The sequence below is a fragment of the Rousettus aegyptiacus genome, unplaced genomic scaffold, assembly GCF_014176215.1.
Source record: "Rousettus aegyptiacus isolate mRouAeg1 unplaced genomic scaffold, mRouAeg1.p scaffold_m13_p_1, whole genome shotgun sequence".
NCBI lineage: Eukaryota > Metazoa > Chordata > Mammalia > Chiroptera > Pteropodidae > Rousettus > Rousettus aegyptiacus.
In genome coordinates, this window is record NW_023416284.1 from 102,440,848 (window position 1) to 102,464,278 (window position 23,431).

The 23,431-nt window shown below is 34.2% G+C and overlaps 1 protein-coding gene across 2 annotated transcripts in view; it reads right to left on the reverse strand.

The window, feature by feature from the left end:
- LOC107517800 (24-hydroxycholesterol 7-alpha-hydroxylase) overlaps window positions 1-23,431 on the reverse strand; it is a 67,784-nt gene that overhangs the window by 22,574 nt on the left and 21,779 nt on the right. For both annotated transcript variants that reach the window (XM_016158934.2, XM_016158933.2), the window contains exons 7-8: window positions 22,899-22,989; window positions 7,072-7,205 (exon numbers count right to left, since the gene is read on the reverse strand). In XM_016158934.2, coding sequence (XP_016014420.2) covers window positions 7,072-7,205; window positions 22,899-22,989 — 225 coding nt within the window. The remainder of the gene's footprint in view (window positions 1-7,071; window positions 7,206-22,898; window positions 22,990-23,431) is intronic.

The window sequence follows — 23,431 nt, forward strand, 5'->3', positions numbered from 1 at the left end:
TCCCTGAAAATGTCTACATGACAGATGAGGAGAAAGATTAAGAGGGGACAAACTAGTCATAGGACCAGAACATGGATCATTAGTAAAGGTAAGTCACACAACACAAACTCTGGGTTGCAACTGCATCTCTCAGGTAGACAGAATTGAACCTGGCCAGCTTACTTCACAGAGATACTATGAGTCCAAATTAACTTCATCTGCTAGTCCAGAGAAGAAGCATTCTTGAAGAGGGAAGGTATGGTAGGACTCTCTGCTGTAACTCAAGAAGGATGCTGAGAGCAAAGTGGGTATAAGGAATGGTGAATCTTGAAGAGAAAGGAGGAGTCCTATAAAGGCAAAGCATCTACAAGAGAAGGTCCAAAGCACAAAGCATTTCTCCTAGTACTTTAAAAATGAAAGAGTATATTCTTTTATGTGATTAAAACATATCTCTATAAAATTTTTGAAAAATTCAGAAAAATAAAAAAAAAACTAGAAAACAACCGGAGTGCTGATAACAAAGACAGTCATCAATCGGCTAGACTTACTTCTCTTCAGTACTTTTACCTAGTAAGTTTAGTTTTTGTTGGTGTTAATGTGTTTTTAAATATAGTTTATATTCTATCAAATAATTTTTTAATCTTATTTTGTTCACTTAATATTATAGCATGATATTTTTAAATTTTATATTGTATACTCATGAATAATTTTCTCTCCAATGGATAATGAGTCTTTCATTGGTTAGATTAAACATGATTAATTTTATCATTATCTTTTTTCTTTAATAAATAATGCCATCACAAGCATTTTCTTCCACAAAGCATTTTTCATGTAAATCTTTTGACATAGATGTTCAGGAAACATAAGATATAAGTATTTTTAAGGCTATTAATACATGTTACTCAATTTTTACTTCAAATTTTGTAGTAAAATATGTTTGTAACTACAATATTTGAGAGTGTCAATTTCATTGCCCTCTTAACTGCTAACCTGATATTTTTAGTTGGTTATGTGTTTGTTGTATGTACATTTTTTATGTTATTTTCTTTTATAAACTTTTTGTGCTCATCATCTATCCTCATTAATCTATGTAATATTAGTACATTACTTATTAATCTGTGAATCCTTTAAACATTAAAATTATTTACCCTTGTGTTGTACACACTGACATTTATTCTTAATTTTTGGTTTACACTTAATTTTGAGGTATACTTAAAATAATAAGACATGTTAAATTGTGATATGATACATTCAAAGTTGTTTATTGGCTTTGTGGTTTTATTGATTAATCCTAAACTTAGAGAGCCCTCTTCTCTCTACAGTAGTGGCTGTCAAAGGTGGTTTAGGGACTTCTGGGAGTCCCCAACACTTTTTCAGAGGATCTGTCAGGTCAAACATCATTTCTGGGGAAAAGACACATTCAAAGTGTAGGATAGATAGACCAAAGGATTTTAATGGAGCTGAGTACAAAAAACTCACTGATATATTTTCAGATAGCAACAAACTTTTTAAAAAGTACCACTGCTGAATTTTCATGTAGCATCAAGGAATAGCCACAAATATCTGAAAAAATCTGAAAAATATATTGAAATACCCTTTCTTTTTCTGGCTACATGTCTAAATGAGGCTGGATTTTCTTCATTGCCATCAATGAAAAGAATTTATCTCAATAGCTTGATTGCAGGCACATGTGTTGTAATCAGATATCTTCTATCAGCAATGCATTAGATTTGCTAAAATTTAAAATGATGCTATTCTATTTTTTTTGAAAATAGTTATGTTTTATAAAACCATGCTATTAATTTAACGTGATAGGTTTCTTATTCTTTTTAAGTGAATTACTAAATATTTTAATAATTTATTTCAGCTTTAGTTTCTAATACAGTAAGTATTGATAAATACAACTCCCATAGACAAAAGCTCTTTGGGGTCCTCAATAATTTTGAAAAGTATAAAGAAATCCTAAGATCAAAAAAAAAAAAAAAAAAAGTACCCACTTTTAGCCAGTATGGCTAACTCATATAGTAATCTCTTCCCTCTTCATTGACTTATGAGAATTCATTTACACTTTAAATTCTTATGCACAAGGGGTTTTGTTTCTTTGTCATCTATCCAGTCTGTTCTATTGACCTGAACATCTGGTCTGACACTACTATCATGCTATTTTAATTGCTGTAGTTTTATAATATGGTTTAATACCTAGAGAAGCTAATTAACATTCCTTAACTATTCATATTTTTAGTACTTCCTTATTTATTCTTTCCTGAGTATTCTTGCAGATTAATTTATAGTAAAAATATGAAACTTTGAAAAGAGTACAGGTAGAAGTTTATGAGTTTTTGAAAGGTGGCATAATAAAAAGAAAGGAGTGGAGTAAATAAAAGAAAACAGGGAGTGTTTGTCCATTTTTAATTTATTCCAAAAAATATAGAAAAGCTGTAGTTATGGGAGCAAAAATAAACAATGATGCCCTGTTCAGACAACACTACAGAAGAACAGTGGGAGAATATTTCTAGCATTCATAGCAAGAAAGCTTGACCAGTTGTCCAATAGGAGAAAAAATATGAACCTCTGGCGAACCCACATAAAATGTTTTCCATAATCCAAATTCCTGGGAACATGTTAGCATGTTCAGCAAAGACATTCCACCTGTTTTAGAAAATACATGAAGCTTAAATGGACCAAGTTAAGTGAATTTATACTATAGAAATAATTAGCAATGAACACAAATATTTAGCTTTATGGAAGTTCATCTTTATGCTGTTTATAATAGTGAAAAAATGAAAGCCACATACATATTCAAGAATAGGGAACTGATTTAAAAATGTATATTATGTCCATGTATTAGATTATTATGCTGCAATTCAAACTTTAAAAGCAGGTTATGAAAAAATTAGATTAGTATGACCTCGACTGAATTTTTAAAAATGCACACACTACAGGAAAAAAACATCTGAAATTATAATAATATCAATGTGTTTACAGTAGGTACCTCTGAATTGTGAGAGGATAAGCAATTTTTAATTTCTTATTTCAGCTTCTTTATATTGTCTCCTCTTTTTTTTTTTAAATTACCATGTATTATTTATATAGTAAGAAGAAAACTGTGCAGGTTATTTTTTTTTTTAAAGTTGAAGTCTCATCTCCACAGGGAGAAATTCACAGTGATTAATTTGGGCCTCTCAAGATGAAAAGCTGTGTTTATAAAAGAAATAATAAGTATAGGAAACATGGTAGCTTTTACAAATATTAAGAAAATACTGTGAAAAATAGTGAAAGGAAGTGCCGGAACATTCTTGGAAGATGGCGGCCTGAGCACATGTGTCTGTGGTTGCTCCACCACGAAGGCAGCCATCACCAGCTAGTAGGGCTTGGAAGGAGACTGAACAGATCTGAGCCTCATGTCCTCTAGGAAGAAAGTATGAATGTGAAGAATTGGATGGAAGAGACTATTTATATTTTAAAATAATTTATTGATTCATTTTGGATATCTATTATTTTTAATTAAAAAAATTTTACTGGGAATCTGTATATGTTGCACCTATAAAATAGTTCAGTTTTGTTAGAGGATTATATGTTGTGAATCATAGATACACTTATACTCTTGGACAAGTAATCCACTACTGAAATAAAATTCGAGAATAATTATTGAAAAAGAAAATGTACTCTGCACAAAATGCAAATAATTACCACATTAAAATAACCACAAAAGAAAACAACAGGCAATAATTAAATATTTACATTATCAAATCTATGGATTATTTTGTGGGTATCAAAATAAACATGAAAACACTCTAGATACATGAAAGCGAAGAATAATGCTATAAACATTTTTTAAATGACAGATTTACACTATGATGAAACATAGATCAATGTATTAATGTCATAAAGGATAACACGGGATAGTTGTAGTACGGTTAAGGAGGTTGTGGGGTTGTACATGCATGTATGCATGTGTGTGTGTTTGAGCATGGATATGTGTGCATGTATGCATGTGTGTGTGTTTGAGCATGGATGTTTCCTTTGGTAATGTTGTTGAAATAAGTAAAATTAATTTTGAAAAACTATATGATGTTAATAGCCCCAACAAAAGTTACAATATCCTGTAGTGGAACAAAATCCTGACAAAGATATAAGGTTAAAAGCTCCCTCAGAGCTACTTGCTTAAAGATAGAGAAGGGCTTCAGCGGGTGTACAAGGTAGTGGAATATAGAGAGTGACTGAATCAGTACCAATGTTGAAGCCTGACCAGCAAACAAGTGAGTCGCATAGAAATTTTATAGTGAAAAACATTTGTGCCAATACCTTATGGTAAAATAAAAATATAAGGAAGAAGGAAATCAACTGAGTTATTGAAAACAAAAATGAAATAAGCAGGAAACTAACATCTGCCCTGTAGAAAACTCCTACTGTTAGAAGGGGGACAAAGTGGGGTACATAAGATAGGCTTCAGGTGGCAGTACAGTAAAAGATAAAGAAAAAAAGGGTGACTGCAGTGTGGCAAGAGATCCATAAGGACAAAGTAGTATTTATTTGAAGGAAATAGTATAGGGTAAAACTAGAATCAAGCAGAGAAAGATAAATGAGCAGCATAAGAATATGCTGCAGAAGCCAAAAGGAGCACAATTTTGGAAGAAGTGCATTATATTGGCTGGAAAGTGGGGTGTGCATAAAAGTTCTTGGTTTGTGTCTGGGAAGAAAATCTATTTATGTGACAAATTAAAACTTTCTTATTAAATTATGCTGTAATGATCTCATATATTTAGCAAAATGAAAGAGGGGAAGCCAGGTGTTAGGTCTGAGATGAGGGGGTACAGAGCAGCCATATATGTATCATGGCAGGCAAAACGAATTGGTTAAAGAAGCACAAGATGGAATGTGTGGAACCCACGAAAACCATGCTGAAACGCATAAGAGAGAGAATAAATTCAAAAGCATTTATTCTACAGAAATTCAGATACGGGGATCCTTATGGTTTTTTTCCCTCCCTGTTTTGGTCATGGGCATAGTTAGAGATGAAACAGAAACTTTATATTTCAGGGTAAAAAATAACTTGAAGAATTAGACCAGAAAAAGGAAAGGAGAGAAAAAGAAAAAAATTAGGAGGAAAAAGAGGAAACTATACTGCTGATTTTATTGACTGGTTTTCATAATAATGTAGTAGGAAGAGAGGAAGAAAGAAGAGAAATGAGACGGGGGAGGGTGGAGGAGAGAGGAAAGAAGAAAAAAAGGCATATGAGTGTTTATGAGAAGGGGATAGGACAGGCATAAAACACCTTTTAAGAGATTGTCATGGCATAGAAAACAGACAAGCCAGTGCCCCTCCCTGAAAAAAATGTAATGAGAGCTACATTATTAGCAGAACAAATCAAACAATGTATAAAAAGAATTATACACCATAATCATTTGAGATTTACTCCAGGTATGAAAGGCTGGTTCAACACTCGAAAATCAGTAAATGCAATCCACCACATCGACAGTTAAAAAAGAAAAAGCGTATGATTCTATCAATTGACGTAGAAAAAACACAGACAAAATCCAACACCCATCCATTATAAAATTCTCAGCTAATCAGAAATAGAGGGAAATTTTCTCAACTTGGTAAGGAGCATCTACAAAAAGCCTATAGCTAACTTCATACTTCATGGCGAAAGGCTAAATGTTTTCCCCTTAAATCAGAAACAAGGCTAGGATATCTGCTGTCACTACTATTATTAACCATAGTACTGGAAGTTAGAGCCAGTGCAATAAGGCAAAAAGAAGAAATAAAAGGCATACAGATAGGAAAGGAAGAAATTACAATAGTGTCTATATAGAAACTCCCCAGTAATCTACAAAAACACTCCTAGGACCAATAAATGAGTTTAGCAAAGTTGCAGATACAAGGTCAACACAAAAACCAACTATATTTCTACAAACAAGTGATGTACAATTGGGAACAAAAACTTTTTAAAAAAACACTTACGAAAGCTTCAAACTAACTGAAATATTTAGATATAAATCTAACAAAACATGTATAGGATATGCATGTTTAAAATAATCATTAAGACAGCAATTGGCAGATAAACTACTGTTTTGTAATTCAGGTAATTATCTACTAGCCAGAATATAAATGAAGCTCAATAAAAGTTTGATAAAAACTATAATAATATTCTGAATAATAAATATATTGTTCTATTTAATTGTACCAAGTTGTTTGACTATTTCCTCTCCAAGCATATTCTTTTATACTCCTGAAGTAATTAAGAATTTGATTATTTAAAAGCAAAAATGGTTAAAATCCATCCCACTAAAATTAAATGCTACATTTTATGTAAAATCAGTTAAACTAACAATGTCTTCCCTGAGTTCAGCAAGTTGCAACTTTTATAAAACTTGAATTTTTTTTTGTCTCTTTTGTGTTGTACTAAATTTTTCTGGTTTGAATTCAGAAATCTAAAGCTGTGTACTAAAAAAGCCCACAAGAGTGGAGGGCTGACTAAATGTGACCTATGTAAATAATGCAGACTTAAATCAAATCATTCTGAAAAAATATTTTGTTCTGCCTGATTGATTCCTCAGATATTAAACTGGAGTTCTGCCATGTGCACATACCTTTCATGGTATGCTTAAGAATTTTCTCCTACTTTACTGGTGGAAAAGACCTCTCCCCCTCATTCAGTCACTGATCGCTAATATCAGTTGTTATTATTCATGACGTTCCTACCTTCTGTTCCCACATCTGTAATCTGTGACCTGAAACTTTCTTCCAGTTATCCTAAAGAACTTTCCTCACACATGAATTCCTCAACCTAGGACTGCTCAGGAACACTTGGTTGGTTCAGCACAGAAGAAACTATCCAATCCACCTGCTTGATTGAAATAGGATTATATTAATTCCAATACAGAATTACATAGCCAAAATGATTATTAGAGGATTGTGTCATAGCTAATAAAATAGTCACCAGGGGACAAATATCTACACTAACAAAATGTTGCTTCACAACTCTTATCAGTATCCTGTTTCAGGGTCATTTCGTGCTTAACGGAACTTAAGGAATTACCTAATAATATACGGGCAAAATATACACTTAAAACCAAACCAAAGCTCACCAAAATTTTAACTGGTTTCAGCACTTTTCTAGTAATGGCACCAGGGGCTCTTAAACGAGTGGTTTCCAAAATACACCATCTAATTAGAGAGAGTTTCTTCAAGTCATCCTCAGACACTTTAATCTTATCTTTACCTGTAAAGAGAATTAAAAAAGAAAATGAACTTAAAGAGGCTAGAAAGTGATTTTAGATAAGCTCATCAATATAGGTTAGACACTGCCTCTGACAACTAGTGTTAGTATTACTATTAGTTTTTGCATACCAAGTTTAACTTATTGCCTTTTTTAAAAAAACCTTTTAAAAAAAGTATGGCATAAAAAACTAAACCAATGTTGATTACTGTAACATAATAGATTGGTATCCATCCTTGGTTCTCACAGTTCTCTCTCTATCAAATGACTAAGTCCTGGTCAGAAAGGTGTACAATTTTTACTGATTTCATTCTTTCTCATCCAAATTCTCATTCCACTTAAGGAAACAGCAATAAAAGATTGACATCAAAAACAAAAAGTAAAAGATCTGAGAAGCCGCCTGGCTTACTTCTTCTATCTCTTCCCTGCTGATTCATTTTCAATTTTGCTCTTGTTTTCTTTTTTAATCATACATTTCAGAAGGCCCCCTAAAATGATAAGAAAAGGGGTGATGAGGCACATGTATTTGATCTGGAATGATGATTCTTCTGAACATAGGTGCATCAAAGATTCCTAATGTAACATGAATACCTCAGCTAATACTTAGACTAAAAGCACCTGAAAAAAAAAATTAGGATTTTTATAACCACAAATACGGTGAGGGCTTTCAGTCGAATTAGACAGTTTGGTTAATGGCATTTCAAGTAAAATGTTTGCATTCTAAATATTACTTTAAACAAGTTCAGCTTTCTATTTGTTTTTGACCCATATTTATTTAATAAAAGTCAACAACATTGTCAGTTTAATTAAGTCGACTTTCTTATTTGCTTCCCAACTGTCTTGGGAATGAGCGGGTGAAGAATGGAATGTAGGGACTCCATCCATGTCTCTCTTTGACTCTGGATGAGGCTTGTTCTGAAGCAAAACTATTTTTTAGGAGAAGGCTGGGTGTGTGCTTCCTGGGAAACTCTGTCAGTACGTGTGGAATTCCTGGGGAGTCAGAAAAAATGTCTTTGGTTAATGGAGTCTGGGAATCAGGGTATTTGAACTCTGGTTCTACTAATGCTCATAGGGGTGTCAATACACCCCATTAAACTTGAGAAATTCTTGAGCACAAAGCCGGGAGCTGAGTTAGGCTCTACCAGGGCTACAATAATTAAGGCATTCTTGCAATATACTCAGTCTAGCAGGAGGTAAGAAACGAGTACATAGTTAAGTGGTATACCACACACGCAAGGAAACTATTCTGGGAGAGGTAAGATATTCTGAGATACTTAAAGCAGAGAGAGTTCATATCCAACTAAAGATAAAGCAAAATATTCTGTAAGTACCTTTCTCTAAAACTACAAATATAATGAGTTCCTTGCATATAGTAAGCCACAGTAAATATATATGAACTAACGAATTGTCCAACTTCAACATGGGGAAATGAACGAGTGGATATTTTAGGCAAACAGAAGAAGAAGAGCAAGGCTCTGAAAAAGTTTGGGCATGAGTAATAATGAAGTTTCTGACATCCTCTTAGAAAAACAATAGATTTCTAAAAGAGTTCTTATTAGACAAATGAATTATAAAGTACAAAATATTTTGTTTTATATAATATAGAAACAAAAGCTTGTTTTGAGTTGAAAATAATATTTAAAATCTGTTATAACCTACAAATGTATGAGAGATGTAGACTATATTTGGAAAACAAATGTTTTGATAAAATATTTTTAGTTTCTCAAATCCAAGCATGACGTGGGAAAAATAAGGTAGCATTCTTGAAGTAGACAAGAAAAAGAAAAGGGAATATGCTAAGTTTTTAAACATCTTTAGGTTAAAGACCTTTCTTATTATAACTCTTAGAAATGGCTCTGTACTCATACTGTGCATATTTCAATGCACATCTGTGATTTGTTCTTCCAGCATTTTGACTCTAAAATTAGAAGGCTCCACTTGGAAGAATGCCAAGGTAATCATCAAAAGGGCTAGAGCCTAATGTCAACCAGGATCAGTATAGAAGACATCTAGGAAGGAAACTATGGGTGTTCTGGGGTAAAATTAAGAAATTATGTGTTTAACTCATAGCATAAATGCAATAAAAGTCAAATCGAATCTCAGGATATTTGTAACCAAATAAAAGATGATTCTTATGTTCGGAAATAGCAAGAAATATTTCTAAAATATATATAGTTTGGGGATACCACAGGCATGATGGCATGCATAACACAGTAACTGTAAATTATATTTGTTCATAATGTACAATAGATTAAAATTCTATTATTTTGCCATTTATTTACTCAATAGAAATTTGCTTCATATCACTTATGTGCTAGCCCAAGCATGGGTACTGTAAGAGACAGGAAGAGAATAATACTAATTTATTGACCCTCTAATGTCACAAATACTTTGGACCACACTATTTATTTCTCATAACTACCTGTCAGCTATAGAGCCTCAGAGAGGTTACCGTGTTGGAGCAGACAAACTCGAAAGTGTCAGAGCCGTCTACAAACCTACATCTACATTGAAAAGCCTTACCCTTGTTCACTGTTCCTATCGCCTCCCCTAAGAGGAGAAAGGAATGAGAAAGACAGTTATTGCCTTAAAGGAGCTTGGATGCAAGGACACGAAATGAAAATCCAGATATAAATAACCATAATATAAGTTTCATAAGAGAGGATTCAAGTGTCAGTGGTGTTCATCTCCTCTCACCTAGGGCTAGAATTTCAGTTAAGCCTGGAAGAATGAGTGAGACTTATCCAGGCAGAAGGAAAAATAACTTAAATACCAAAATTAATCATAAAAATAAAAAAATAAGATTTCTTAGACTTAAAGAAAATACACACAAATCAAAGAGAATCACCAAAGTAAGTCCTTCTTTGAGAAATAGCTCCTATGGTTCCTTAATATTTAAGCCCCTTCTCCTTATGCGCGCACATGAGTGCGCGCGCGCGCGCGCGCACACACACACACACACACACACACACACACACACGCACACACAGTAAATAAATCAATTCTGTTTCTATAGTCCTAGAGTAAAATTACATGAAGATTTAACTAAGAATTTGGGGGCAATAATTAGTGTTTTGACAGAAAAGAAGGAAAACGGTAGGTTATTCGTTGAGTCATTCAGACCTTTTGAGATAGAATTCTGAGGAGACTGAATTAGAAGGTGAAGTTGCACAGTGGGGTTGAAAACTGAGGAGGCCCTGTGCTTGCCCACAGATGAAAGACAGGGGTATATAGTACCAAGGGGCACATGGAAAGATGAAGAGATGCAAATAATAAACTCTGTGAAATTTAATGAGTGCATTCCCACACATTCCATCATTTCTTTCTTTCTAAAAGCATGGATTCTCAGTTCTCTTTTTTGTTCTATGCTGTGAAGTAAGCTTTCTTTCACAGAGGTTGCCTTTTCTTATTTGTAGATCAGTTTCTTTAAAATATTTAGAATTAAAATATTTGTAAACAGTCATAGTACACATGAAGAACAAATCTGGGATAAAAATGCATAACCAAGTTTGAAAATAAAAAACGGAGTAAATAAAAAATATTTACTTCCCAAATTTTATAATAATTTATTTTAAAAGTAAAATCAAATAATAAAAGTTAGTGTTTAAATTGTTATTAAGGAAATTATGTAATAGCTTTGAAAAAAAATACAGCATTTCTATGACTTCTAATCAAAGATAATGAAACAGTGACATCAATTGCTGACAGAGAATAAGGGCAAAAAACTAGTTTTCAGGCATATATTCTCAACCACAGACCTTAAGTACCTGAAAAACAAAATCAGTTTTTAGAGAACAAAGTTAAAGAGAAATAGTAGATAAAAATTTATAGTATGACAGAGGGGAATAAAGGAGTACCTTACGTTCTTCCCTTTATTTCAAGAATTTAAAAAAATTTTGGTATTTTAAGTAATGTTCAACAATTCAGTTAAAAAAAAAAAATTATACCTTAACTTCATTCCAGGAATATTTTCAACATTGCTGTTTTCTTCTCAGAAGAAATCTATATTCACTGAAAAATGTTAGCACATCTCAAGTAAGAGGAATTGAGTGGCTAAAATGCCTTGAAGTAGATCATACAATTTACAATAGGTTTTATATCTCAAATGACCCTATAACAGTTATTTATAAGTAGTGAGAGTGTGCTGGTTACAGATTTCTGAAAATTTTCAGTGAGATGAAGATTTGTTTGTTTATTTGTCTCCCAAATGAGAAAAGCAAAAAACTCCTTTCTACAATTATTCTCTTAAATTTGAAAAGAAATACAGTGAAAATGATCTTTGATTATTACAAAAGAACATCAATTTTAAATTTCGATGAAAAGCCCCAATGATTTTTCCCTCCTTCAAAATGTATTTCTCTCTCTCCCTGAGTGCTAAGAGGTAGTGAGAGAAATGCCTAGAACAACAGTAAACCAGAATTCTGAAAGAGAGTAGCAGAGAGAGGAAGAGAAGAAATGCCTCAAGAATTAGTGAGTAAATAAGATTGCAGAGATAGGTTAATTAAGTAAGGGACAGATCTGAGGTACTTAATTATTCTAAATAATAAGACACAGATTTTTCCTAATGTGGCAAATTATATTTTAGGCCTGGACCTTCTCTATTGATATCAGTAGGTCACAGATTAAAAAGATTTAAAAGTATGTCAAGAAAGGGAGAGGTCGTTTTGCTTTGACGAAAGGAGAGAGTGATGGAGAGGTTACTGGGTAGTGAGGCCTGAGGAATAAACAGGGCTTTGCTTGTGTAGGAAAAGTTGAACTTTGTAAAAATGCAGCCTACCATGAAAGAGTCCTTCTTACTCTCCTCTTTCTCTCCTCCCTACATTCTTGCCTTTTTCCTTTTCCCTCTTGCAAAATGCCCAGATCTTTCTGCATATAGCAGAGGGTGACTCTGGATTTACTGCCTCTGAAGGCAGAATGGGAATTTATTGGGCACCTAAAATAATTAGGGAGGAAATGCAATTTTTTGAGAGAGAGGGAAGGGGATGGAGGGTGGGGAGGGGAGGGGAGGGGAGGGGAGGGGAGAGGAGAGGAGAGGAGAGGAGAGGAGAGGAGAGGAGAGGAGAGGAGAGGAGAGGAGAGGAGAGAAGGAAAGGGAAATTAAAGAGTAGAATGAGTCCCTGTTAGTTAGTTATGTCCTGCTGCCTCATTCAGATATCTCACAAAACCTCTGGAATGTGAAGGGGTTGATAGGAGGCCCACACAGGCAAGCTCCAGAGTTGAGAACACATAGGTGAAAGATATTTCCACCCTTCTTGAAAACACAATGTTCGCCCCTACCATATCAAGCAAATTGTAAACTTACTATGCTGAGAACCTTCAAAAACTCAAATTTCGAAAACAATATTTTGTGTTATCTCCCCAATATTTCTTTAATAGAGAAAACAGATGTACCCTTTGGGGTTTTTTTCTTACAAAATATTAACTTCCTTTCTTACTGGACATGTACATTATTGTACAAGTTCTGTGAGACAAAATTCTGTGAGAAAGATATTAAGTTAAATTTATAGAAAATTCAAGAGCGAGATGAGAGTAGATGAAAGATTATAAGTATATGACAGCCTATGAAGTTAAAGCCTTTTTAGTTCACTGTTGTTTCCTATGAATTTTTTATAGGTAGAATCTCTCCAATGAATGCAGGTTTCTAGAATATTAATTCATTGCAAATGTTGACAGTTTAGGAATTTTTGCCTCAAGAATGCGAAACGGAATGGAACAGTTACTTTTTTCCTTTTATTTTTTTTAGTTTTGAAATAAGACTGATTTTGCTTTTTGTTGGCAAAAGGTGAACAAATAAGGATCGTATTGATCAACTGTGTTTCCTGTGCCAACTATGTTCTCTTTTGTTAAAAGCAGCGTTATAATCAGCTTTATGATACGGTAGGGCAAACCTGGCCTTACGAGTTTATAGTTCTAATAATTTCGATGTCTAATCACATCTATTCTTCAAAAAATGTTTAAGTAATTTAGTTAATTTCCCCTGCCCCCCAAACTGGAATTCTCATTATAATTAAATGTATATTAATTTTAAAAGTGTTGGCATTTTCCTGATATTAAACCTTCCCATACAGAAAATGATACGCTTTTTTATGTTGCTTTTTAAAAAATACATGTTTTCATAAAATGTTATAATTCTTCCACACGATTGTATCCCAACTGAATTTCTCTAGGCAAGAGAAATACCCGTTAGATGACTAGAAAGGGCAGATGTAAACAGTGAGGAAGGCTTAAAAAGAAGCTTAAGGTATTTGTGGTGGAGACAGACTGGGGAAAGCAAAGAATAAGCCTGGGGATTTCCCACAGACTCCGAATATGGGTATTAGGGGTTTAAGGATCATAGCTGCAGGCTAGCAAGCCACATCTTCAACCCTTCCCCTTTAAACACTAGCTTCTTCCAAATACCTCACATATTTCTGAGCTGCCAGCTCTGGTTCTTCTGACTTTCCAAGGGGTGGATTTGGCTTTTTGGCATTAGAAGGATTTAGAAAAAAAAATTTTATTATCAAAGACACATATTCCTATTGTTGGGAAAGGCAGTCCCTGGTGCACAGTCTTTCAACCCGACTCAATCACATGAAAATGAGCCTTCGGCCTGGAACACTTCCTTACCAGGAGATAAAGCACCACCTACACTATGGGGCCCGGTTTATCATCTTGTATGGGAATATCTTTCTTTGTTTCAAGCACAGTGAGTACTCTTTTGCCTCTGCTTCAAGTGTGTGCAGCATATGGTACCTGACCAATTCCACTGTAATAGCTGTCCTCTAATGGGAGGGAACAGGCTTTCTTTCATTGCGGCACGTGAGTACAACATTGTTCCATCCAGAGTTTCACTGCATTGTGTTTTCCTTGGCAACTCTGTTGCCCAGATGCAGTGACAGAAGTATTTGGAGTCCTCCCCCGGGACTGATATCCAGTGCCTGGTACTCTGCCTGACACTTATTGATAAATTATAAGCAATAATCTTTTACAGATAGACTCTGCTCAGCTGCTTCAGTTTGGCCTTCCTAACTACAGAGTAAGTATGAAAGAGGCAGTGATAACTGTGGATTAAGAAAGATACCAAGGACTGCAATATTGCTCGGAACAGGTTATTAAGACCGATGGAAGACAAGAAGTTAAGAATCGACGGACTGACCCTCCCCACTCGTTCTTCCATCTGTACATGCAGCTATAAAAATATAAGAATCTTGTTCTATCATTTCGAGAAAAGTTTAATGCTACTATATCAAGTCAACAATGTTAGACTGTCTTCTGAACAAATAATACCTCACGCTACTTTCAGAAATACTTCTTTCATATATTAAAAAGAGGTATAAATTTCTCTATTTACAGGAATACAAATTAAGACTGCTTTATAATCATGACACTTTTTAAAGAAATAAAGAACATAAGACTATATTTATAATAAAAGATGAGATATTAACTAAACCAATCAACAATGGGAAGATAATAAAATGTAAAATAAATTTTGATCTAGAAATATCCTTTATTTATAAAATCTGCATAATGATTCCAAATTTGGATTGTGCTCTCTGGAGAGCTGTTGGCCCACCTTAAAGACCTTAACCTCAGTAGTTTCTAAAGAGGAAAACGTAATCCCAATGGCTGAATAATTCTCCAATAGAATGCTCAGAAAAAAGAAATGCATATGAATGAAAAATGTAGAGGATGAATCAAGCAGATTAACAGTACTGCGCTGGGGTGAAACAAGAAGCGCCAGCATAGGACCTTCTCCAAGCTTATAAATTTCAACAGGGATATCAAATAATCTACAGCTATCAAAGGTATCTTTTCTCTCTTGTTGAAACTAGGCAATAAAGGAGGAGAGAGTGATTTCACACAAAATCTCCCAAGACATACCTCAGGGTTAAAGGCAGAAAGTGGTGGTGGAAATGTGGCCTCCTGGGAAATCTCTCATGGGCTAGATATCATACATGCAAGCTCTACCTCGCTCTCTGTGTCTAGGGTAGTGGATTAGAGAGTAACAAGTTATCATTCTCAAATGACACCATCTTGGTCTTTAAGGCCAAGCAGAAAAGAATATAAGAAAAGAATCATTTCAGATGAAATCTACATTCGTAAATACTTTCTTAAGTAATCTATGTATGCTCTTCAAGGTTGGTGAATAAGAAGTAATTTGTGAGAAGCTCCAGCATAATTTAATGTTTTCTGCATCCATTCCAGGATTTTAAAAGCTGGGCAACCAAAGGAAATTGAGACTATGTGAGAACTTTCCTGTACAATATGCTATCGCCTCTAAAATCTCCATATTAGGTTCATATTGTCAAGCAACCAGTGGGAGTGGAGAGAATTTTTTTTAATAAAATAACTTTCCTCTGTTCATAACTCCATTGGAGTACCCTTGGCTCTGCTACTTGATCTCTTTAAATATTTTGGTGAACATACAGTGAGTGCAAAGAATCTATCACAGCCACAACTCTGGCTCTCAGCCATCAAGTCCCCGCAGGCTAAAATGGAGTAATGAGAGTGAGCTTCTTCTGATGGCTGGAGTGACTCGGGTCTTTGATATGCCATAATGGAGTCCTCCAAAAATGTTATTGGTTGGCAAGATGGTACTTGGAACACACCCAAGTGGACAGAAGTTACATACAAGTTGTAATATGGGTAAAAAAGAACATCAGCATAGGATCTGAGCTTCACTTATACTTGTTTTTAATTACAAACAGAGACAGAATCTTTTCTTATTAGCATATGGTGAGTACAGCCATCTGAGTCAATGTTACCACGTAATAGCACCTGGCTGTTTGACTGTGTTGGTATGTCCCCAGTCAGAATTGTTATTAAATCAGAACAGAGTGGTACCAAAAACATTATTGGTTGGTTCTGAGTAAATTTTCTCTTTTATCCAAAATCACACAATTAGGAAGTAACGGAATTGAAACTCATGAATCAAATTTCTAACTCTAACCTAATGATAATAATGCACAAATCATGACTTTCTGTAAGTATGAATCGATTCTACGCACGTGCATTTCTATTACCTAGCTTGATTCACTGTAATTAACAGAAAAAGGTTCATTATTCTTTTTTTTTAAATATCTGCACAATAAAACCGGATGGCCAAAAAAATATTGTGCTGTATATGCTACCCTACATTAAAAAGAATAGGTGGACAGGGCCAAATACAACCAATTAAAAAATTCAAGTGCATTTCTATTTGTTTTTAAGACACAATGACCTTCTGCTGGTGGTAGATACTCACAGTGAGACCTTGAATTAGAAAAGAACATTACTTTAAAACACAGCCTAAACAGGACCCAAATGTTAATGCCTGGGAGTGCTTTATGTCAGTCACCCATGTATAACTATTTATGTTGTGTTTATTAGTCTTTTACAATCTAGTAATCCTTTAGCACTTATGTTGAAAAAACAAAGTATAAAAAAGCTAAAAATTCAAGAAGCAACTAAATATGTACTCCTATATTTTAACTAAAATTAAAAAGATAAATAAATCATAATGGTAGGTTAATGAAATACTACGTAGACAAATTAAAATGTAGATATGTAAATAAATAAAATAGAATGTCATAACATATAGTTTGATGTTAAAATAAAAATCTACATAACTTAATTTTCCTCTTCAGCTCTACGGATACAGCAATGTTCACTGTATTAAGAATAGATCAAACCCTGTAAGAAAAGGAAGAGGTTTAGAAAAAAACATCTCTTTATCAAAACACAAAAAACAAAGTCTGACTGAACTATCAGTGTGGATTTTTCAATAAACAGAACATAGGTATTTCATAATTATTGCACTGTTTATTAAAATTGTCCATAGTTCATACAATGATGAAGTTTCATGAGAAAGATAAAGAGAGGTCACTGTACTTGGTCTGCTTTCATAGAGTCTGCAAGTAAGAGGTCACCTCGCCTAGGAATAAGAAAGGGACATATGTATATACATACACGGATATACAGATACAAAAATACACAGTTATATTTATAAAATGTATTCATATTTATAAAAATATATTTATATAGTAATATAATATATATACTTATTTCTTATACTCACATATATAAAAATATATATTATATTATCTATACACACATTGATATTTGTCAGTTTTGGCTATGCAATATCTGAACCATGTGCTTCAAGAGAAGCTTGCTACCATCACAGAGAGGAAAAACTCCAGAGACTTGCTTTCCTTGCCTCCTTTGATGATAGGACATTACCATAAAAACAAGACTTTGTCAGTCAGATCTACCAACCCAAATTTTGAATCAAGAGTTAGTGATGAAAAGAAATAGAGACCAAAATAATTTTTCCCTGGCAGCAACTGCAGTGTTTGCATGACGACGTGTCTGGGGACCCGGCTTCATTCAGCATCCTGTGCCAGTCAGTGGCCACGATGTGTTTGGCATCAGTGGCAGTGTTGTACTGGCCATGCCAGGTCTGCATCCTGATCTGGAGCATTATTTCAGGCCATGCATCACCCATGCCTGGTTGTCCACCCCTCCCAGAAGTTCTGTGAACTGCCTACCAAACTTTTAATACATTCGGTTTCTGATTAAATCAGCCGTAGCTGGGTTCTGCTGCTGCCTCTAAGAAGCCTTGCTCATAAATTACACAATGAGTAATGTGGGAAAAAAGTATAAGGGCCAAAGTCCAGTGGTTGAGAAAGTGAAGGAGCCACAGCAGGGGAAGGGGCACAACCTCCAATGGTAATAGGAGGGGCCGGATGAGGGAGAGAGGAAACATCTATACAGATTTTCTGCTGTGATCAACGTGCAGTGAATGTACTTTTTACATATGAAACACCTATGGGGGCAGAAGGGAAGTCGGAAAGCCATGAACTTAGCGTTTCTTGTGTGATGATGGAACCTAGGAAGGACCAGGGCATATGCTTGTCATTAGAAGAAAGGAAAAGTCTCAGTGAGGATGCAAGCCATTACACTTTCTCTTTACATATCCTCTCTAAATATGTTATATCAAGTTATTTAGAAATGTGCTCATATTCTTCTCTGGAAAAAAATGCCACAGAAATGCTACCAACGGTGATGATCCCAGAGAATTCTGTGAGAACAGTGAGGCTGCACCTGCGTACTTGACTCCAACCAAGACATTTGCTTGTCTAACTCCTAATCAGAGGGTAGTCAAAGGTAGTTAGATAGTCACTCTGCACACAAAGGCAGGTCAGAACATCAAGGCCATGGAATCAGGCTCGGGCATATGAATATTACTCCAGGAATATTTTTGGAGTTACAGATGTTATGTAACTAGAGCTGTGGTTAGGAAGCTTAGTAAGGAAGCAACTCGGAATGGAATTAAGCTGGAAATTGGATCTAAACATCTTTGAGTAAAATTTTGAAACCAAGGAGATTTGCTAATTTGTATTATCGACTCTACAGTTAGACAAACTGGTTCAAATCATAGTTTTACCATTTACCAGCTGTGTGGTCTCGAGAAACTTATCTAATTGGTACTTTACTTTCTTTGTGTTTAAAAAAAGGGTAAATAATATCATTTAGAAGGGATGATTGAAGTTAATAAGAAAAGCACTTAGAATACAGCCTGGTACTTAGTAAGAGCTATCCGAGTGTTAGCTATTCTCATTGCTATTATTTTTATCCCCTAGGATAATATTAGCCATAAATCACCTCATGCTATATTTCTGCTGTACTTGAGTACCACTGCAAGACAACTAGTTTAAATAAAAGTAATTCACTTACTGCTGTAAACATTCTAGAAAACTATATTATTTCAAAAAATGATGATGACTAATATTTGGAAGCAGAAAGCTTGAAGTCATAAGAGTTACTAATTTCATGATATGGAAAGATTAAAAATTTCATACAACTGATGTAATTATATCAATTTTGGTCCTAGCTGAGATTTATAAAACACACACTGTGCTATCTACTTTATATTTGCTATACCCTCCTAACAAACCCATGAGACAGGCTTTCTTATTTTGCCATTATACCAAAGAAAAAACTGGCTTAAAGAATTTGGTAACTTGAATAAGAATATACCATTAGTAAGTGTCCCAGACTGAATTTGAACCCAGAAAATCAGATCTCAGCTCTTGTACTGTGTTTTCTGAGGTTATAACAGGCTATTGAAATAATGTATCATAAGTTAAAAGTAAAAAAAAAAAAATGACTAACTTCCAGAAATTGTACCCCAAAAGTCTGTAACAAACCAGATTTTCTTTATCAGATTCTCAGTGATTTGAGAATATACATTTCAGCCAAGATTAAAATCTAAAATAAAATCTTAGGCTAGAAAATGCTTTAGAGTTCAAAACCCTAGGGAAATGCTAGCATTCATTATTATTCATATGAATTCTTGGGTTTGCAACTACTCGGTGTCTCAAATTACCGATCAAATATTGGCTGAGACTAGGGTCTGGTAACTCAAAAATTACATTCAGAAAATATCTGTTGAGTAATTTTTTGGTTCTAGGCAGCTGGAGATACTATAGAGCCCAAGACAGATGTTGTTCCTGTTGCTGGAGAGATTAAGTTCTGGTAAATGAGGCAGAGGATAAGTAAATAAATATACTAAATATACTAATAAACAAATAATCATTTTGAAGGGAGTTAAGAGTGAGACAAGCCAGAGAATCACTAAAGGCAGGGTTAGGGAAAGTGAATTTAGATAGGGTAAGCCTAAAAGACCTATCTGAAGAAATAACATTTGAGCTGACTAAAAGATGAACAAGAAGAAGGAAAAGGTTCCAGGCACAAAAAAACTTACAGAATTCACCAGCAGGTACACATCTCCAAAGAAACAATGTAAATACTCCTCTTTCTCTCCTAACATCTTCTGTATACTTTCAAATCTGCTTTCATTGTTATGAGAAAGCACTTCATGAGCTTCCTTGAGAGCATCACGCACCACACCTGACTCATCTTCACAGCCCTGGTACTTCACACAATGCCTTGACATAGTGGGCACTCAAACTATGTTTGAGGGTCAAGTAAATGAATAGATGAATGCAGGGTTAACCCACATGAATCTGGAAGGTTTCCTAAAAGAAATTTAAAAACTTAGGTTCGGGATGATATCAGCAAAAATGGCATAGAAAGTAAGGAATCCAAAACTTGCCTCTTTAATACTAATGAGAAAACCGGTAAAAATGGTCAAAATCAATTTTTTCAGAACTCTGAAAATTAACCAAAGGCTTGTAGCAATTTGGGAGTGTTTATCTAAAAAAAAAAAAAAAAAAAAAATTGGATAGCTATAGCTCCACAGTAACTTTGAAAACCAATAGCCTGCAATCATAGAGAAAACCAGCCACTGGAGCGGCTAGAACAGGGTTGGAACTACCTTATTCTTAGAAAATTCTCATTAGCCGGTTTGTTTGGCAGCTCCATGAAAAATCCCACGGCAAGACTGTCTATCTGACCTGACCTGGAGCTTCTCAGTGGAAAAAGTCTTTTCCTCAGGGGTTTCGGTTAAAAAATTTTAACGGTAATTGTTTAACTTTGCAGCTACCTGAGGCAATAGATAACATTTGAGATAAACAATAGGTAAACAAAAAATATTAAAATAAAGAGCTAGGAAATGAGATGTCCTAAGGGCTTTGAAGAGATCTAGTGCATTGCTGAAAATATTGAAGGCCATGGACTTATTAATGTAGACGTGAAATTTTTCTCAACAAAATACTAGCAAATTGAATCCAGCAATATATAAAAATTATACTTTATTGGATTATACATCATGACTAAGTAGAGTTTATCCCAGGAATACAAGGATAGTTCAACATCTGAAAATCAATTAATGTGAAATATCACAATATAAAATAAAACATTACGTTAATTGAAAGAACCCAGACATAAAAGACCAGGTATTTAACAGTAGCTTCTATCCTTACACTCATTTTATAAGAAAGTTGGGCAAATGCTTGTGATGGGTTCTAAGGGTGAGTTTTGGGGCCAGAGAGATGCATTGTTAGAAATTCATTGAGGACTTCTCCAGAAAGGAAATGGTGATTTTGTGATAGAAAAGAGCATAAAAATGGGAAAACTGCCATATTGAGTCAGATTCTTCTTCAACACACTTTAATGTTTAAGGATCCTTTGTATGGGCACACGAATATCTTCCTTAATATCAACCTCCAAAAGTGGTCTCCTCTTACATCTATATTACTGAACTGTATAAATTGATCTGAACTGTTTTTATATAAATATGGCAAAAATTGTTTTACATTTATTTTTATAAATTGTTTTCAATTCTACAAGAGTCATAAACTGAAAGCGCTGAATATAGTAGAGCTACTGCACTCATACTTCTATTTGAAGGAACAATTCTCTGCCAGAGGAGGACAATAGGTTACAAAAATAAAGCAGAATTGGGAGAAAGGGGGAAGGTTTTATCTTTCTCCATTAAAACTGTGTTCAAGAGTTCAAGATTCATGCATTGTAGACATTTAGATTAATCCAATACTTGTATTGTGGCCTTGGGGTCAGATAGGTTTCCCACATTACCTCCACCATGACCCTCTGCACCTTTTTGCTTCCTAAAGACCAGGAATTTGGAGAGCCTTAAGTCAGGAGAAGGCTTTGGTAAGGAAATAGTAAAGGAGAATTTGTGACAATCAAGAAGTTATTTTTTGATTGACCATAAAGTAATTTGTAGACATGCAGGCATGCACATTTCCATTAGCTTTGTAGACGTAAGCTCCGTAAAGGCAAGCGGTCTTCTCTTATATTCACCATTGTATCTCCAAATCTAATTTGTTAACACTGTTGGTACTCAATGATTCTAATGCTCACCACATTTCTATGAGATGAGATCCAGTATCTGCTGATTCATACTCAAGGCTCATAGGTAATGTGGCTCAGATATTCATGTTGGTCAAGCCAATTTGCCTTTTGGTTTAATACAGTAAGAACCAGTCAAAAGTAAATTAAAAATTCCAAATAAAATATTTTCAGCAATGATGGAGAGGAGAGGTAACTGTTAATTGGCATTGGACCTTTTGTCCTATTATACTGTTTTCTTGCAAAAAAACCAAGTCATTTCTTATTCTTTTTATATCAGAATATACAATTTGACATACTAACATTCTTTTTTTTACTCTATTCCAAAAACAAGTCAAATTACACTGAATAAACAAGTAATTTAACAGTCTTCATTCAAGCTTATTCATGTTTTTTAAAACAGATGACAGCTGAACAGCTCAAATTTGATCCGAAGAAGTGAAAGGCAGCAATCCCTAACTGCAGTTCTAACCTCTGAAATCTCTAACTGTAACTTTGAAAATAATTCCATTTGTGATAAAATGTTACCTGATTTCCGTACTTAGTAATTACTGTTATGTAATATATGCATTATGCACCATATTATTTTTATAAAATTTGGAAAACCTTGAATTCCAAAACTGTGGACTTGTAGCTCAATTGAAGTAAGGAGCCAAGAAATTAGAAGAAAAAGCTCTGCAGATTATGCGGGGAAGTTAGGCAAATCACCACCTCTCTAGCATTTATTTCATCATTCGGAAAATAAGGGAGTTAGGCTAGATGACCTCTAAAATCCTTGACAGTAATTAAATTCTAGGATTCTGCCTGATCAATTTATATTCTGAAACACATAACAAATTACATTTAATTTTAGACCATGTTAAATTTCTACAAAATGATGGGCGCTTCCCTTTGCCCGTGATGTGTGACTCATATTATTAGATGTCTCTTCGATTATATAATTTAATTCAATTTTAGTACCTGCTGTGCCGAACACAGATGATATGCCTTCCATAATGGTCCTGTGGATGTTGGGATGAGAGAGGACAAATCCAAGTGTCCAAAACGCAATCTTAAGAAGAAAAACATGTCAAAAAATACAACCTTCTTTGAAAGTGAACAATAGCAAACTTAGCATTAGCCATCAACTGTTAAAAGAAGGGAAACGTTTAAATTTAACTTAATAGTATGTTAGTAAAGAGCAGTTTTGAAAACAACTAGATTTTACGAACAAAAGCGATGTTATTTATCTCTAAGAGGTCCAATTTATAATTTTATTCTGTCACTACAATTTCACTAATTGTTTACATACATTAAACTATCTTTACTAAAAAATGGGAAAAATGGGATAATTTTTACTAATATACAATATAAAATATTGTATAGGCATACATTAAATATTTAGAAACAACAAATTGCACTTAAGAATATTAATCTAAATCCAACATTTTATAAGATTTAATTACCTTTAAATACAAATGAATTAGAAAATCATGTATTCTGCAAATGAAGCA